At 41.0% G+C, this 14092-nt stretch overlaps 1 protein-coding gene across 1 annotated transcript; it reads right to left on the bottom strand.

Moving 5' to 3' along the window:
- Positions 1 to 370: 370 nt before the first annotated feature.
- LOC115128093 (NLR family CARD domain-containing protein 3-like) lies at positions 371 to 12942 on the bottom strand. Its single transcript, XM_065015776.1, has 10 exons — positions 12772 to 12942; positions 12336 to 12420; positions 11978 to 12206; positions 9716 to 11498; positions 9293 to 9466; positions 8591 to 8764; positions 4950 to 5123; positions 2149 to 2322; positions 1919 to 1965; positions 371 to 1016 (listed from the first exon to the last, which is right to left on the bottom strand). Exons 1-10 carry the CDS (start codon positions 12837 to 12839, stop codon positions 472 to 474), a joined length of 3453 nt encoding a protein of 1150 aa, XP_064871848.1. The 5' UTR covers positions 12840 to 12942; the 3' UTR covers positions 371 to 471.
- Positions 12943 to 14092: the final 1150 nt, after the last annotated feature.

Genomic DNA, 14092 nt, shown 5'->3' with positions numbered 1-14092 from the left:
CTAACAGGGCTGTAAAACATGTCAGCTTTTTGTGTGTATGGAACATTTCAGGGATCTTTTATTTCAGCGGAATGAAACATGGGACCAACACTTTACATGTTGACTTTGTATTTTTGTTCAGTGTATTTACAGGAATAAACTGTCCCAAACTGGTGTGTGTGTGTGTATTCAGTGTATGTGTGTGTGTACAAGGTGTGTGTGTGTCCTGTGTGGGTGTCCAGTGTCTGTTTGTGTGTGTGTGTCCAGTGTGTGTGTCCAGTTTGTGTGTGTGTGTCCAGTTTGTGTGTGCTTCTTGTGTGTGCGTGTGTGGGTGTCCTGTGTGTGTGTGTGTCCAGTGTGTTTGCGTGTGTGTGTCTGTGTGTGTCCAGTATGTGTGTCTGTGTGTGTGTCCAGTGTGTGTGTGTGTGTGTTTCCAGTGTGTGTGACACAGAGTTATTTATTTATTTATTTATATTCTTATTTGATATTTTATTAAAATATTGTGTTGTGTTTGATTAGGGTCACTGAAGAGTCATCATAAACCCAGAACCCTGAATAGAGGGGCTCAGTGAATGTGGTGTAGAATGTGTTCAGGTGGGTCAGTGAGTCAGAGGAGACTCTGTAGAAGGACAGAGTGCCGGCTGGCCAGTCCAGATACACTCCTACTCTGTGGGAGCCGGAGGAAGGGACGTCTATGAGAGTGGTATTACAATTGTGCCTGGCAGTGTAACTGTTGTCAGAGCAGAACAGACTCCAGGACTTGTCATTCCATCCAAGTCTACAGTCCTTACCCCCTCCTCTCCTGTTGATTCCTTTATATGTCACTCCTATAACCGGCCATCCCCCACTCCACTCTACCTCCCAGTAACAGCGCCCAGTCAGACCCTCTCTACACAGCACCTGTCTATAGTCCTCAAATCTCTCTGGGTGATCAGGATACGGCTGCTTCTTTCTCCCACATGTCACCTTTCTGTTCTCCTCAGACAGAGAGAGGAGACTGTGTGCTGTGTTTGGGTCCAGTGTGAGATCACAGACATCTGATGGATGAAACCAGACACAATATTAGAAATCATCATCATTCACATTAGAATTTCTTTTTTTTTTGTACCCCTTTTTCTCTCCAATTTCTTGTTATAAAATGTTTAGTAGCTACTATCTTGTCTCATCACTAAAACTCCCGTACGGGCTCGGGAGAGACGAAGGTTGAAAGTCATGCGTCCTCCAACCAAACCGCACTGCTTCTTAACACAGCGCGCATCCAACCCGGAAGCCAGCCGCACCAATGTGTCGGAGGAAACACTGTGCACCTGGCAAACTGGGTTAGCGCACACTGCGCCCATCCCACCACAGGAGTCGCTAGTGCGCGATGAGACAAGGATATCCCTACCGGCCAAACCCTCCCTAACCCGGACGACGCGTCACCCCACGGACCTCCCGGTCGCGGCCGGTTACGGCAGAGCCTGGGCGCGAACCCAGAGTCTCTGATGGCACAGTGGTTAAGGGCGCTGTACTGCAGCGCCACCTGGGAGGCCACATTAGAATGTTAACTCACCTTTCACTAATTAATTTAATGTAGATGTTTCTAGGTATCAAAAGGAGATGTTAAGGTAACTTGAGACTTTTGATTGATCAACTGTTATACTGTATGGTAATATAAAACACTTATTCCCATTAATTACACACACACACACACACACACACCCCAGGATGCATGCATGAACACTCACACATTTCTGATGCAACACAAACATGCCACACACATACACAGACACACACATTGTCAAAGCAACTCTTTCTAAACTTTGGTGTCCCTGATTTCTGCTTCTGTAGAACTACAGCTGATATTTAATATGTCCAAGTAATTAATGATGGTGGTCTTTGACTGAACTTGAATTAAGACTTATTCTTAGTCAAATTCTTCACAGCAGTCAACACTCACATTTTCTAAGCCCAGGTTTCATTGTGTACTCTCCACCATGTTCCACACTGTAGCGGTAAGCAGAAGAACAGACAGTCATTGAGGGATACACGTGAACTCTCTCTCTCACTCACTCACTCTCTCACTCACTCACTCACACTTTGTCCAAGGGTTGGTAAGAATGTTTGTCTTAACGAGCCTGATAACTCAAACATGTCTGATATGAACATTGACATAAACCCTCTACATACTTGAGTCTCTCCAGTCTGTAGTTTGGATCCTCCAGTCCAGCAGAGAGCAGTCTGACTCCTGAGTCTCCTGGGTGATTGTAGCTCAGGTCCAGCTCTCTCAGGTGTGAGGGGTTTGACCTCATTGCTGAGACCAGAGAACAACAGCCTTCCTCTGTGACTAGACAGCCTGACAGCCTGCAAAGATGAAAATCATATCATATTACTAATCCCCCTATTTGAAGAAGTGATGTTTTCTGACCAATTCACTTCATGTATTAAAAGTTGTAAAACGTTTAGTATTTAAACCCGTTGGTTGATTTTGCAGTTTGGTTGTGTTTGGGTTGTGTTTGGGGTTGTGTTTTGTGGTTGTGTTTGGGGTTGTGTTTGGGGTTGTGTTTGGGGTTGTGTTGGGGTTGTGTTTGGGGTTGTGTTTGGGGTTGTGTTTGGGGTTGTGTTCGGGGTTGTGTTCGGGGTTGTGTTCGGGGTTGTGTTCGGGGTTGTGTTCGGGGTTGTGTTTTGTGTTTTGGGGTTGTGTTGGGGTTGTGTTGGGGTTGTGTTTGGGGTTGTGTTTGGGGTTGTGTTGGGGTTGTGTTTGGGGTTGTGTTTGGGGTTGTGTTTGGCGTTGTGTTTGGGGTTGTGTTGGGGTTGTGTTTAGGTTGTGTTTGGGGTTGTGTTGGGGTTGTGTTTGGGGTTGTGTTTGGGGTTGTGTTTGGGGTTGTGTTTGGGGTTGTGTTTGAGGTTGTGTTTGGGGTTGTGTTTGGGGTTGTGTTTGGGGTTGTGTTTGGTGTTGTGTTTGGGGTTGTGTTTGAGGTTGTGTTTGGGGTTGTGTTTGGGGTTGTGTTTGAGGTTGTGTTTGGGGTTGTGTTTGGGGTTGTGTTTGGGGTTGTGTTTGAGGTTGTGTTTGGGGTTGTGTTTGGTGTTGTGTTTGGGGTTGTGTTTGGGGTTGTGTTTGAGGTTGTGTTTGTTCTGTTATAATCTCCACCGGCACAGCCAGAAGAGGACTGGCCACCCCACATAACCTGGTTCCTCTCTAGGTTTCTTCCTAGGTTTTGGCCGTTCTAGGGAGTTTTTCCTAGCCACCGTGCTTCTACACCTGCATTGCTTGCTGTTTGGGGTTTTAGGCTGGGTTTCTGTACACCACTTGGAGATATCAGCTGATGTACGAAGGGCTATATAAATACATTTGATTTGATTTTAATTTGTTTGGGGTTGTGTTTGGGGTTGTGTTTGGGGTTGTGTTTTGCCCAATAGTAACTAAATGGTGGATGGTGACTAATCTTCTGTCTAAGTGAGTAGATAACATGTTTCTAAACACTACTAAATGAATCATGATGATTCCCTGATTAAGAAAAATCATGAATCAGTCATGAGAAATGATGAATAAGAAAGTTACAGAGGCTACAACAAAACATGCTAACCTCTCACCATTACCATATGGGGTGGCAGGGTAGCCTAGTGGTTAGAGCATTGGACTACTAACCAAAAGGTTGCAAATCCAAATCCCCGAGCTGACTAAATCTGTCGTTCTACCCCTGAACAGGCAATTAACCCACTGTTCCTAGGCCGTCATTAAAAACCCAGGCCGTCATTAAAAATAAGAATTTGTTCTTAACTGGCTTATCTAGTTAAATAAATAATTTATCAATAACAGAACGGGTTTGATCTTTGCGCCTCAGTAACTTTCTCATTTATCATCATTCACAATTCATTCATAATCATGGTAGCATCCACATCAATGTAGAAGTGTTCAGAAACATCATCTACTCTTACTTACAATACAAGTGAAGTGACTCCAAAATGACAGGACATTATTCATCATTTAGTTTCCATTTGAAAAACAATCCATAACACAACCAAAGCAAACCGCAAATGCATTCAACAAGTGTCTACATAAAGAGAGACAATATAGCAAGGCAGCAACACATGACAACACAGCATGGTAGCAACACAACATGACAACAACATAGTAGCAACACACCATGGCAGCAGCACAACATGGCAGCAGCACAACATGGTAGCAGGACAAAACATGGTAAAAACATTATTGGTCTAGATTTAACTTTAGCCTGCAGCTTTGATATGTGCTGAGAGGACAGTTTACTGTCTAGCCATACTCCCAAGTACTTGTATGATGTGACTACCTCAAGCTCTAAATCCTCAGAGGTAGTAATTACACCTGTGGGGAGAGGGGCATTCTTCTTACCAAACCACATGAGGTGTTCAGGAGGTGTTCAGAACAATGTTATGGACAGAGAAAGCTTGTTAAACACTTGTTGTAGAGCGTTTCACACAAAATCCGGTGAGGGGGCAGCTGAGTATAAGACTGTATATAGAGCATATACATGGATGAGAGAGCTTCCTACTGCCTGAGCTATGTTGTTGATGTAAATTGAGAAGAGCGTGGGGTCTAGGATCAAGCCTCTTTCTGACTTTATACACTGCACTCTGAGAGATGTAGTTAGCAAACCAGGCCAAAGACCCCTCAGAGATACTCCTTAGCCGGCCCTCAAGAATGGAATGGTCTACCTTATCAAAAGCTTTGGCCAAGACAATAAAAATAGCATCACAACATTGCTATTAATCAAGGGCAATGGTGACATCATTGAGGACCTTTAAGGAAGGTTGTAGTAACAAATCCATAACCTGAGTAGAAACTAGATTGCATTCCAGAGAGAATACTATAGACATCAAGAAAGCCAGTAAGTTGATTATTGACAAGTTTTTCCAACAGTTTTGATTAACAGGGCAAAATAGAAATAGGCCTATAACAGTTAGGATCAGCTTGATCTCCCCTCTTGTTGACCAACTACAGGAATACTGACCTCAGAGTCTCCAGTTTACAGTGGGGATTCCCCAGTCCAGCAGAGAGCAGCTCCACTCCTGAATCCTTCAGGTCATTGTTACTCAGATCCAGCTCTCTCAGGTGTGAGGAGTTTGACTTCAGAGCTGAGACCAGAGAACCACAGCCTTCCTCTGTGACTAGACAGCCTGACAGCCTGCAAAGAGTAAAATCATATTAAAAATACACTGCTATTCTTTGGTGTTGAAAATAGTGGCAGCATATTTTTTCAACACATTCAGATATCAGTGTCCTGAAACCTGCCATATCTATTAAGAAATGAATGTATCATTATTAGAAATGATCATAATATTGCTTGAAGAGAGAAAAATGTGTAGTTCACTGTCAAAGGAATTTAACAATTCCTATATATATTCATTAACCAATTCAATTTAAATCACTCTGTCTGTTTCTAAGAATTTGTAAGATCGTCATTTGCATAAAATAGACAGAGACCAGCCTATCAAAATTAGCCAATAGCATTTATTCTCGAGAGCGCTGCTCATAGAACCATGTACAACAGCTTATATATCACATATGACGTCATAGGTTATAAAATGTATCTCCTCCTCTAGACCAGGACAAAGCAGGTTCAAAAGTTCATTCCAACTCACTAGCGCAAATACCTGACACACTGGATTAACTCCTGAAGTCTCACCATAGTTTATTACCACTTAGCAGACAGTTCCAGATAAGGAAAACCTGGAGGGGCTCTCGCTGTCTTATTTGATCGCCACAGAGTTATAGCTGAGTCGGTTCAAACATAGGTTAATGACCCTCTTTGCTTACTTTAGACACACACACATACATTTCTTCCTACACAATGGTTATCATTTCCAATTACCCCTTATCCATGCTACATAACCTCTTTCTTAGGAACTAACATAATTAATCAGATATTGTAAAACAGGGTAGAGTTTAATTAGTTATAGTTCTATTTAAATGTAAATATTGTTTAGTCATTATTCATACAATTCCTAACATTCACATATTTGAGTAGACTGACCAGACCAGTTTAAAAAGCAGTATCGGTTAAAAGACAGACAGTGAGGTATCATATTTAGATTGGTGTGGACTGTATACTCAGTACATATCTATTTTGACAGTGAAGATAACATTTTAAATGTGGATCTGTACTCCAACATTTTGGATTTGAGGTCTAATGTTTCATCTAAGGTGACAGTATATAATGTCACCTTTAATTTGAGGGTATTTTCATACATATCTGTTTCACCGTTTAGAAATGAAAGCACTTTATGTATCTAGTCCCCCTATTTGAGTATGCTGACCAATTCACTTATAGTGTATTCAAGTAGTCAAAATAATTGTATTTGGTCCCATATTCTTGGAACGCAATGACTACATCAAGCCTGTGACTTGAGAAAGATCATGAATGAATCATTAATAATAACGAGTGAGAGAGTTACAGAGGCTACAACAAGACATACTAACCTCTCACCATTAACCTCTAATTAAAGGTGACATTCTAACCTCTCACCATTAACCTCTAATTAAAGGTGACATACTAACCTCTCACCATTAACCTCTAATTAAAGGTGACATTCTAACCTCTCACCATTAACCTCTAATTAAAGGTGACATTCTAACCTCTCACCATTAACCTATAATTAAAGGTGACATTCTAACCTCTCACCATTAACCTCTAATTAAAGGTGACATTCTAACCTCTCACCATTAACCTCTAATTAAAGGTGACATTCTAACCTCTCACCATTAACCTCTAATTAAAGGTGACATACTAACCTCTCACCATTAACCTCTAATTAAAGGTGACATACTAACCTCTCACCATTAACCTCTAATTAAAGGTGACATTCTAACCTCTCACCATTAACCTCTAATTAAAGGTGACATACTAACCTCTCACCATTAACCTCTAATTAAAGGTGACATTCTAACCTCTCACCATTAACCTCTAATTAAAGGTGGCATTCTAACCTCTCACCATTAACCTCTAATTAAAGGTGACATTCTAACCTCTCACCATTAACCTCTAATTAAAGGTGACATTCTAACCTCTCACCATTAACCTCTAATTAAAGGTGACATTCTAACCTCTCACCATTAACCTCTAATTAAAGGTGACATTCTAACCTCTCACCATTAACCTCTAATTAAAGGTGACATACTAACCTCTCACCATTAACCTCTAATTAAAGGTGACATTCTAACCTCTCACCATTAACCTCTAATTAAAGGTGACATATTAACCTCTCACCATTAACCTCTAATTAAAGGTGACATTCTAACCTCTCACCATTAACCTCTAATTAAAGGTGACATTCTAACCTCTCACCATTAACCTCTAATTAAAGGTGACATACTAACCTCTCACCATTAACCTCTAATTAAAGGTGACATTCTAACCTCTCACCATTAACCTCTAATTAAAGGTGACATTCTAACCTCTCACCATTAACCTCTAATTAAAGGTGACATACTAACCTCTCACCATTAACCTCTAATTAAAGGTGACATTCTAACCTCTCACCATTAACCTCTAATTAAAGGTGACATACTAACCTCTCACCATTAACCTCTAATTAAAGGTGACATTCTAACCTCTCACCATTAACCTCTAATTAAAGGTGACATTCTAACCTCTCACCATTAACCTCTAATTAAAGGTGACATTCTAACCTCTCACCATTAACCTCTAATTAAAGGTGACATTCTAACCTCTCACCATTAACCTCTAATTAAAGGTGACATATTAACCTCTCACCATTAACCTCTAATTAAAGGTGACATTCTAACCTCTCACCATTAACCTCTAATTAAAGGTGACATTCTAACCTCTCACCATTAACCTCTAATTAAAGGTGACATACTAACCTCTCACCATTAACCTCTAATTAAAGGTGACATTCTAACCTCTCACCATTAACCTCTAATTAAAGGTGACATTCTAACCTCTCACCATTAACCTCTAATTAAAGGTGACATACTAACCTCTCACCATTAACCTCTAATTAAAGGTGACATTCTAACCTCTCACCATTAACCTCTAATTAAAGGTGACATTCTAACCTCTCACCATTACCAATAACAGAGGCTACAACAAGACATACTAACCTCTCACCATTAACCTCTAATTAAAGGTGACATTCTAACCTCTCACCATTAACCTCTAATTAAAAGGTGACATTCTAACCTCTCACCATTAACCTCTAATTAAAGGTGACATTCTAACCTCTCACCATTAACCTCTAATTAAAGGTGACATTCTAACCTCTCACCATTAACCTCTAATTAAAAGGTGACATTCTAACCTCTCACCATTAACCTCTAATTAAAGGTGACATTCTAACCTCTCACCATTAACCTCTAATTAAAGGTGACATTCTAACCTCTCACCATTAACCTCTAATTAAAGGTGACATTCTAACCTCTCACCATTAACCTCTAATTAAAAGGTGACATTCTGCACTGTCGTCTAATGTGAAACATTTGATCTCAAATCCAAAATGCTGGAGCATAGCACCAAATTTAAACCTGTAAACTGCACTGTAAACGCACATATGATTTGGACTGTGTGCCTGGTAAACACTTGTGGATCTGGTGAACAGTTATCACTTGTTGACCAACTACAGGAATACTGACCTCAGAGTCTCCAGTTTACAGTGGGGATTCCCCAGTCCAGCAGAGAGCAGCTTCACTCCTGAATCCTTCAGGTCATTGTTACTCAGATCCAGCTCTCTTGGGTGTGAGGGATTTGCCTTCAGAGCTGAGACCAGAGAAGCACAGCCTTCCTCTGTGACTAGACAGCCTGACAGCCTGCAAAGATGAAAATCATATTAAAACCACACTGCTATTCTTTGGTAGTGAAAATAGTGGCAGTATATATTTTTCAACATATTCAGATACATCAGTGTCCTGAAACCTGCCATATCAATTCATAAATGAATGAATGTATTATTATTAGAAATGATCATAATATTGCTTGAAGAGAGAGAAATGTATTGTACAAATATCTGAGTAGACTGACCAGACCTTCACCTCTGATGCTTTAAAAAATACACTTTTAGTACTTCTTCAAATGGGAGAACTAGGTCCATGAAGTGCTTTCTTTTCTAAAAGCTAAAACATATTTTTATGAGTACCTTAAAAACAAAGGGGACATTCTGTACTGCCGCCTAATATGAAACATAATATCTCAAATCCTAAATGCTGGAGCATTGAGACAAATTTAAATCTGTAAGCTTCACTGTCCAAACACATATTGTGTGGATTATGTGTGTCTGGTAAACACATGTGGAACTAGTGAACAGTTATCACTTGTTGACCAACTACAGGAATACTGACCTCAGAGTATCCAGTTTACAGTGGGGATTCCCCAGTCCAGCAGAGAGCAGCTTCACTCCTGAATCCTTCAGGTCATTGTTACTCAGATCCAGCTCTCTCAGGTTTGAGGGGTTTGACTTCAGAGCTGAGACCAGAGAAGCACAGCCTTCCTCTGTGACTCCACAGCCTGACAGCCTGACAAAGAGATCATCATGATTTCACAAACACACTGTTCATTTAACACCAGTAGTGTAGAAGGACAATGACAGATGCATTAGGTTTATTCTACCAAACAACATATAGATTTACCTTCCGTCTCCCTAAATTGTATTGCCGTATTGTTATAAAATGTGAACACCAATGCATTGATTCAATATATTTTTCTGAATAAAGTGAATATTTCTTCCTGATGATTAGTACTTAAATGCATTTGTATTTACTCACAGAGCAGCTCTGGAGACTTTGACCACTGGCAGCAGCCTCAGAAGACCTTCCTCTGATCTGGAGTATTTCTTCAGGTCAAGCACATCCAGCTCCTTTTCTGAAGTCAGCAACACAAACACCAGAGCTGACCACTGTGCAGGTAAGAGTTCATCACTGGAGAGACTTCCTGATCTCAGGTAGCTTTGGATCTCCTCCACTAGAGAATGGTCATTCAGTTCATTCAGACAGTGGAACAGATTGATGCACCTCTCTGGAGAGGGATTCTCCCTGATCTTCTCCTTGATGTACTTGACTGTTTCTTCGTGGCTCTGTGAACTGCTTCCTATCGTTGTCAGTAGACCTCGTAAGTGCTTCTGATTGGACTCCAGTGAGAGGCCCAGAAGGAAGCGGAGGAAAAGGTCCAGGTTTCCCGTCTCACTTTGTAAAGCTTTATCCACAGCACTCTTGTAGACAGTAACTTCTGTCTTCAGTAGACAATCGTTGCTGGATGTTGTTTGAGGTTCGGCCATTAGATTCTCATTGTTGTTGCTGAATGAAAGGAACACATATACAGCAGCCAGAAACTCCTGAATGCTCAGATGCACGAAGCAGTACACCTTGTCCTGGTACAGCCCACATTCCTCTTTAAAGATCTGTGTGCACAATCCTGAGTACACTGAGGCTTCATTGACATCAATGCCAGACTCTTTCAGGTCTTCTTCATAGAACATTATATTTCCCTTCACAAGCTGTTGAAAAGCCAGTTTTCCCAGTGACAGAATGCTCTTTTTATTCCAGTCTGGACCCCTCTCTTCTTTCCCAAGATACTTTTCATTCTTCTGTTTGGTATGAAACACCACAAGGTGTGTGTACATCTCAGTCAGAGTCTTGGGCATCTCTTCTCTCTTATGTTTCAGCATTGGTTCAAGTACTATTGCAGAAATCCAACAAAAGACTGGAATGTGGCACATGATGTGGAGGCTCCTTGATGTCTTTATGTGTGAGATGATTCTGCTGGCCAGGTCCTCATCACTGAATCTCTTCCTGAAGTACTCCTCCTTCTGTGGATCATTGAACCCTCGTACCTCTGTCACCTGGTCAACACACTCAGGGGGGATCTGATTGGCTGCTGCAGGTCGGGTAGTTATCCAGAGGAGAGCAGAGGGAAGCAGATTTCCCTTGATGAGATTTGTCAGTAGAACATCCACTGAGGTTGACTTGGTGACGTCACAACAGATCTTGTTGTTCTGGAAGTCTAGGGGCAGTCGGCACTCATCCAGACCATCAAAGATGAACAGAACGTTGTTCTTGTCGTAGTTGGAGATTCTTGATTCTTTGGTTTCCATTGAGAAGTGATTGAGAAGTTCAATCAAAGTGTGTTTTTCCCCTTTCATCAAATTCAGCTCCCGAAAAGGGAATGAAAATACAAACTGGACATCCTGATTTGCTTTTCCTTCAGCCCAGTCCAGAATGAACTTCTGCACAGAGACTGTTTTTCCAATGCCAGCGACTCCCTTTGTCAGCACAGTTCTGATAAGTTTGTCTTGTCCAGTTAAGGGTTTGAAGATGTCATTACATTTGATTGCAGTCTCTGGTCTTGCTTGTTTCCTGGTTGTTGTCTCAATCTGTCTCAGCTCATGTTCATTATTGACCTCTCCTGTTCCACCCTCTGTGATGTAGAGCTCTGTGTAGATCTTATTGAGAAGTGTTGGGTTTCCTTGTTTAGCTATCCCCTCAAATACACATTGAAACTTCTTCTTTAGATTAGATTTGAGTTCACGTTGGCAAATCACAGCAAGCTCATCTGAATGAAGAAATAACACAAAGGATATTAATGTCTGTTTTAATACTGTAGGACTGTGTTATAAGGTGTACATTATAATACTGTCTCTCTCTATCTCTCTCCTCTGTCTCTCCTCTGTCTCTCCTCTGCCTGTCCTCTCTCTCTCCTCTGGTTCTCCTCTGTCTCTCTCTCTCTCTCTCCTCTGCCTGTCCTCTCTCTCTCCTCTGGTTCTCCTCTGTCTCTCTCTCTCTCTCCTCTGCCTGTCTCTCTCTCTCTCCTCTGTCTCTCTCTCTCTCCTCTGTCTCTCTCTCTCTACTCTGTCTCTCCTGTCTAAATTAATCAACACATCCCTGCTGGTACTGTACTTGATGAGGTCACTAGGTGTTGTGTTAAGGCTTCTACAATATAATTGTGTTACACAACTACTTAGCTGTACTTTAGTTTCAGCTTTTAAAAGTTTGTTATAAAACAGCATTCAACGTGAGGCAGACAGCTCTTACTTTTCTCCAGTGTGTCAGCAAGCTCCTTCTGGTTCATTTTCCTCAGGACGTGCAGTGTGATCTTCAGAGCCCCCTCTCTGGCACTGCTCTCCTGCTGCTCATCTTCAGCATCCACCACTTCCTCATCCTGCTTCTGACTCTCAAAGCCTTCTGGGAGTTCTGGACTAAGAATCCTCTTGTACCTCTTCAGCTCGTTGTTCACAAATGTCATCAAATTCTCTTCAAGCAACTGAAATAAATAATGTAAATCATTTAAGCAAGAGAAGAAATACTTTCTCATTAACACATTAATGAATGATTGACAGATCAACTTTACTTGAGGTAAACAAAAACAATTGTACATAACAGGACCACATACACTGAATATAGAGGCCAGGTCTGTTTGATGACTCTGGGAAGACTGACCACTGAGAATCACTGACTCTGATGTCTCCTGTTCGGTTCTGTGGACAAAACATGAGATTACATTTCCTCAACCAGGGAGGGCACACACACACACACACACACACACACACACACACACACATACACACACACACACACACACACACACACACACACACACACACACACACACACACACACACACACACACACACACACACACACACACACACACACACAGGGAGGGAGGGAGGGAGGGAATGTCGTGTTTGTTTAAGATTGTTTTAGGACTATGAAAATGGGAAAAATCATTAGCCTATGGATTTTGAAAACAACATGAATAAATGGGAATATGGGAGAGGAGAAATGACTGTTTAACTCACTGACCATGACCCGTGAGTTCTTCTTACCTTTGTTCAGGAGAATAATCTCTCTCTCTGAAGTCTATCATTTTATCCATTGACCAGTCACTCTTCATGGACACACAGCTGGGTACAGGGGAGGCTGGTCTCTCCTGCTTGATTGGACTTCAACACAACAGAGACAAACATTACATCTCTCATCTACTCTGAGCTCAGATGGGGATACATAATAATAGTTTAATTCCAAATCGCTATATATCCATTTTCAGAAAAGTTGGTAAATTAGATGTTATTGTTTAAAGAAATTATAAAAGTGATAGATGTGTTTATTTTACCAGCTAATCATGGCATGTGATTGTTTATTGACAGCCATGTGTTTGTTTGAAATCTATCACTTGGTGGTTTCATTTCAGAGAGACAAATAATCATGTTTTATTGCAAAATGTTACGTCTGCCTCACTTTCTCAGAGAAATAAAAAGTACTGCTCGGTTTTATACAGTCAAATGTTACTGACTGGCTAGATTCATTCTTATGTAGCAACATTATGAATGGTGTTTTTACATTGGATTAAAGTAGAAACTCAGAGCTAGAAAATGTTATCAGACACTACAGTTGAGGAACAATGGGAAAGTAATTCTACTGTGGAAGATGATAAACTTGAAACCTCACTTTTCAGAAAATGACCCTTGAATGTTTTGGTACACTACTGGAGAGCTCTTCTTTGTAAACAGTGGTGTTACTTTGGCAGATAATGTCACCCATCTAAATAAATCGTTTTTCATATATATAATGAACTAAATGTATGGTGTTTTTGGTTTATGTCAGTTTCATTGTTTGTTATGTTAAACATGGTTATTTTATGATTGTGGTAAAAAAATATTAGAAAATTTAACATTTTCAATTCTGAGTAACTACTACTTTAGTAAGGAATTACCCATTATTCAGTACTACTGCAGTTGCTAAATAATTCCAATAGATGGGAGCATAATACCATGAATGAAATTTCAGAAGGTTAGTGTAGTTCTCTCCCTGGCTACACCACCACTCCCCCTCACAAGAGAACTTCTGTGGGGGCTATGTTCTGTCCCTTTCCATACTGCTAATGCAAGAGAACTTCTGTGGGGGCTATGTCCTGTCCCTTTCCATACTGCTAATGCAAGAGGACTTCTGCGGGGGCTATGTTCTGTCCCTTTCCATACTGCTAATGCAAGAGAACTTCTGTGGGGGCTATGTCCTGTCCCTTTCCATACTGCTAATGCAAGATAACTTCTGTGGGGTTATGTCCTGTCCCTTTCCATACTGCTAATGCAAGAGAACTTCTGCTGGGGCTGTGTCCTGTCCCTTTCCATACTGCTAATGCAAGAGGAC

The sequence above is a fragment of the Oncorhynchus nerka genome, unplaced genomic scaffold (assembly GCF_034236695.1).
Source record: "Oncorhynchus nerka isolate Pitt River unplaced genomic scaffold, Oner_Uvic_2.0 unplaced_scaffold_1280, whole genome shotgun sequence".
NCBI classification, from domain to species: domain Eukaryota; kingdom Metazoa; phylum Chordata; class Actinopteri; order Salmoniformes; family Salmonidae; genus Oncorhynchus; species Oncorhynchus nerka.
Note: the sequence above shows the minus strand (reverse complement) of the source record. Positions and strands in the feature narration are given on the sequence as shown.

What these genes read in the sequence shown, in the direction of transcription:
- LOC115128093 (XM_065015776.1), bottom strand. Translation starts at nt 12,839, where the DNA reads ATGAAGAGTGACTGGTCAATGGATAAAATGATAGACTTCAGAGAGAGA. An exon ending in GATTATTCTCCTGAACAAAG is followed by an intron (nt 12,421 to 12,771) that starts GTAAGAAGAACT and finishes TTTTGTCCACAG; the next exon opens with AACCGAACAGGAGACATCAG. An exon ending in TACAGACTGGAGAGACTCAA is followed by an intron (nt 1,966 to 2,148) that starts GTATGTAGAGGG and finishes TTACCGCTACAG; the next exon opens with TGTGGAACATGGTGGAGAGT.